Raw genomic sequence first — 4,688 nt, forward strand, 5'->3', positions numbered from 1 at the left:
AATGCCCTCTGCCAATCAGAATGCAGCACCATCACCCCATAAGTCCCAGCGCTGGGCAGAGGAGGCCATCTCTTACCAAGAAGACGTGTTTTAGAAATCATGGAAAGGCTGAGAGGAAACATGGACTCCTTTGCCACCCCCGTGAGAACTTTGGACTTTGTTTTAACCCCGAAGACCTTTGGACTTGTGTGGAGAAAACGTTACAGCAGCGACAGTTCTGAAGAGGATGAGGGAGCAGCCGAGGGGATTCCTTTGGCCCAGCCATTGATGGATATGCCAGAAGCCAAACCCGAAGCCCAACCGCTCATGACACACCCCGATGAGCATGGTGGCCTCTCGTCGTCCACCACCCTGGAGGAGGAAGGGGATCATGGCTTGGGGGAGTCACCGGCGGACAAGGTGAATGGAAAAGACATCGCTCAGGTAAATGAATGATTAAGAAGCGACAGTCGATGATGGGGTGTAATGGGGTTAGGAATCTGGGGTTGTGTAAATCTAAAAAGAAGCAATGGGAACTTACACTTGTTTCTTGTCTAAAAATCTCTTGACAGCTCGACGATGCCTTTCTAGAGGACCCGGAGGCCCTGGTCAGCATTGCATCAAGCAGCGAAGATGAACTCCGAGGATGATGGCTATGAGGAGTTTAGGAGGAGGTTTGGCGTGGAACTCGCTGAGCCAGTGCCACGTCGTGAGCGTAAAAAATTATGCGGACTATTGTACGCGTTGCTGTTTGCGCTGTTCTTAATCACTGTCTTAGGGAAAAGCTTTTTGAAGATTCTGAGGGCTGTGTCATAGATGCACCAGCCCCCCGGCACCATGACCGTGTGACTTGGACTTCAATGGATATAAACTGCAAGCTCCGGGGCTTGTGTGCTGAGCTGTGTTTGGAAAGCTTATTGAACACTATTATTGCCATAGGTTATGCTATGCAATTTCTGTGCCTAACCCAAGAACATTTAATGCAAGGGGTGACCTTGATAAATGCTGTGCAATTCAGTGGAGACCCTGATCATATTTTAAAGAAAATGCCCAAACCGGAAGATGCCTGCTTACGGTGTTATGTTGACTGTATGGTCCACACAAAAAGTGACAGAACCCTGCTTAAGAAAAAGACTTTTTGTAAGGCCTGGTCTACACTAGGCGTTTATGTCGAAGTTAGCGCCGTTAAATCGAATTAACCCTGCACCCGTCCACACTGCGATGCTATTTAGTTCGACATAGAGGTCTCTTTAATTCGACTTCTGTACTCCTCCCCGACGAGGGGAGTAGCGCTAAATTCGACATGGCCATGTCGAATTAGGCTAGGTGTGGATGGAAATCGACGCTAATAGCTCCGGGAGCTATCCCACAGTGCACCACTCTGTTGACGCTCTGGACAGCAGTGCGAGCTCGGATGCTCTGACCAGCCACACAGGAAAAGCCCCGGGAAAATTTGAATTTGAATTCCTTTTCCTGTCTGGCCAGTTTGAATCTCATTTCCTGTCTGGACATCGTGGCGAGCACAGCAGCACTGGCAACGATGCAGAGCTCTCCAGCAGTGATGGCCATGCAGTCTGTGAATAGAAAGAGAGCCCCAGCATGGACTGATCGTGAAGTCTTGGATCTCATCGCTGTGTGGGGCGATGAGTCCGTGCTTTCCGAGCTGCGATCCAAAAGAAGGAATGCAAAGATCTACGAGAAGATCTCTAAAGACATGGCAGAGAGAGGATACAGCCGGGATGCAACGCAGTGCCGCGTGAAAATCAAGGAGCTGAGACAAGGGTACCAGAAGACCAAAGAGGCAAACGGACGCTCCGGATCCCATCCCCAGACATCCCGTTTCTACGAGGCACTGCATTCCATCCTCGGTGCTGCCGCCACCACTACCCCACCAGTGACCGTGGACTCTGAGGATGGGATACTGTCCACGGCCGGTTCCTCAGACATGTTAGGGGACGGGGAAGATGAGGAAGGAGATGAGGAGGGCGAGGCAGTTGGCAGCTCTCACAACGCTGATTTCCCCGACAGCCAGGATCTCTTCATCACCCTTACAGAGATCCCCTACGAAGCATCCCCAGCCATTACCCCGGACACAGAATCTGGTGAAGGATCAGCCAGTAAGTGTTGTAAACATCTAAACATTTATTTTTAACAAAACAGGAATATTAACAATTAAAAGAATGGGTTGTTCATGATTAGTGTGCCCTAGGCGCTTAACGGTTTAGTAAGGGGCAGTGCAAGTTTTGAAAAGAAATCTAGCAATGTCCGGTTTTCAGTGATTGTCCTGCACAAGCCGCTCTACTGTGTATTCCCTGCTACTGCAGCTACAGTAAAATGCGGTCTATATGTGCGGGGATAGAGCAGTAATCCTCCTGGGACATCTCGATGAAGCTCTCCTGGAGGTAACTTGAAAGCCGTTGCATGAGGTTCTTGGGGAGAGCGGCCTTATTGGGTCCTCCGAAGTACGACACGTTGCCGCGCCACGAGATTATCAGGTACTCGGGGATCATTGCTCTGCACAGCAGGGCGGCATACGGCCCTGGTCTTTGGAGGCTTTCCCGGAGCATTCTCTCTTTGTCGCTCTCGGAGATCCTCATCAGGGTGATGTCGGCCATGGTGACCTGCTTTTAATTAGGTAGGGGAATGTTAGTGTTGGGACTGCTTTCCCGTTCCTTTACAGAACTGTCACCGCTGGTTTGCAGCCACGCGGTGGAGGCGGGAGAGGGGCAGCCGAAAGGGATCGTTCCCGGGGACAGCCGCGAGGGGGTGGGACAGGGGCAGAGTTCCCGCTTGCCGGATTGCTGGCAGCAGGGACTGACATTGATTTAAATGTGAAATGAGGCCAGTGGTAATATAAAAGTTTTAAACTGCCACAAGTGTACGGCTTACCATGTCTGCCTGCAACAGAAATTCCGTTGTGCTGCCTCGCTTCTCAAATGTGCTGTTCAAGACCCCAGGCACAGAATGCGAAGGCCGAGAATTCGACCTTGTGCTGAGTGCGCATGTGAAAGGTGCTGTGCATGGTCTTGTTCACAGAGAAAGACTATGTTCTTTGTTCACAACTACATTTATCTTTCAGAGGAATTCACTCCCTTTTTCCCATTTCCACAGCCCCGTCTGCGACTGTCTCACAACCTAGCCTGGAATCACACTCCCAGAGGCTAGCGCGGATTAGGCGTAGGAAGAAGAGGACACGGGAGGACATGTTCTCTGAGCTTATGGCCTCTTCCCAAGCCCAGGCAGCACAGCAGACCCAGTGGCGGGAGAACTTGACCCGAATGCACCAAGCCAACATGGATCGGGAGGAGAGGTGGCGGCAGGAAGACCAGCAGGCGACTCTAACGCTGCTTGGACTACTGAGGGAGCAAACGGACACACTCCGGCGCCTTGTGGATGTTCTGCAGGAACGGAGGCAGGAGGACAGAGCCCCGCTGCAGTCCATCTCTAACCGCCCTCCCCCGCCACCAAGTCCCATACCCACCTCACCCAAAGTGCAAAGAAGGAGAGGCGGCAGAGTCCCTGCTAACTCTCACTCCACCCCTGCAGAGAGCTCTAGTAGCAGAAGGCTCTCATTTCCCAAAATTTGAAAAGTTCTTTCCTTCCCGCCTGACACAAGCCCACGTCCAAGTTTCACCTCCCAATGCCATGTGTAGTTGATAATAAAAAATTCGTTTCTGTTAACTACTGTTTCAATCATGTTCTTTTGGAGGAGGAGGGGAAAGGGGGTTGGAAATTGGACAGGACAGTCTCCTTTGGCAGGGTACATAGTCGGGGGCAGGCACAGCAGCAGGGCACATACACAGTGCAGTGATGCAGTGACTAGTTGCCCCGGTTAGTCTGGGAGGTTGTTTTGATGTAATGTTGGGGGGGGTGGGTTGCTCTGTGACTTTGTGGCGGGGGAGGGCAGTTACAGATCTTAAGCGCCGGTCCTTAGACAGGATCACAGAGCCACACAGCATGGGATCTGTAACCGTCCTCCCCCTGCCACAAAGTCAAATAGACCTCCCATACACACAGTCCCGATCAGGAGGGGTGACAGGCTCCGTTGAAACAAGCATCCCACCGCAGCGGAGCCTGTCAATCCTTGAGTTTAGAAGCTGCATTCGCATCACAACACTAGACCCGCCCCGCACCACAGTCTGCGTCCCAGTTTTAAAAAATTCCCGCTAAAACAGTATTAAAGAAAACGGTGTGCTTTAACAAAGTAGAACTATTTTTATTTCGACACGTGTGTTGGAGGGGGGGTGAAGGGGGTATGTAACTGGATAGGATAGTCAACATTACCTGGGTAAAGAAACGGGGGCAGGTTTAGCTTCTCAGTACACAAACTATAAAATCACAGGTTACCCTGCTCACTCAGGAACTTTGCTTTCAAAGCCTCCCGGATGCACAGCGCTTCCCGCTGGTCTCTTCTAATCGCCCGGCTGTCTGGCTGTGAGTAATCACCAGCCAGGCTATTTTCCTCAACCTCCCACCCCGCCATAAAGGTCTCCCCCTTGCTCTCACAGAGATTGTGGAGCACACAGCAAGCTGCTATAACAATGGGGATATTGGTTTCGCTGAGATCACAGCGAGTCAGTAAGCTTCTCCATCTCCCCTTGAGACGGCCAAAAGCACACTCCACCACCATTCTGCACTTGCTCAGCCGGTAGTTGAAGAGTTCTTTTTCAGTGTCCAGGGCGCCAGTATAGGGCTTCATGAGCCAGGGC

General features: G+C 51.5%; 1 protein-coding gene across 1 annotated transcript; it reads left to right on the forward strand.

Annotated features, from left to right (window-relative positions):
- The first annotated feature begins 1,113 nt into the window (after positions 1–1,113).
- LOC135981855 (uncharacterized) lies at positions 1,114–3,660 on the forward strand. Its single transcript, XM_065586352.1, has 2 exons — positions 1,114–2,096; positions 3,091–3,660. Exons 1-2 carry the CDS (start codon positions 1,520–1,522, stop codon positions 3,564–3,566), a joined length of 1,053 nt encoding a protein of 350 aa, XP_065442424.1. The 5' UTR covers positions 1,114–1,519; the 3' UTR covers positions 3,567–3,660.
- Positions 3,661–4,688: the final 1,028 nt, after the last annotated feature.

This window comes from Chrysemys picta, chromosome 2 (genome assembly GCF_011386835.1).
Source record: "Chrysemys picta bellii isolate R12L10 chromosome 2, ASM1138683v2, whole genome shotgun sequence".
NCBI lineage: Eukaryota > Metazoa > Chordata > Testudines > Emydidae > Chrysemys > Chrysemys picta.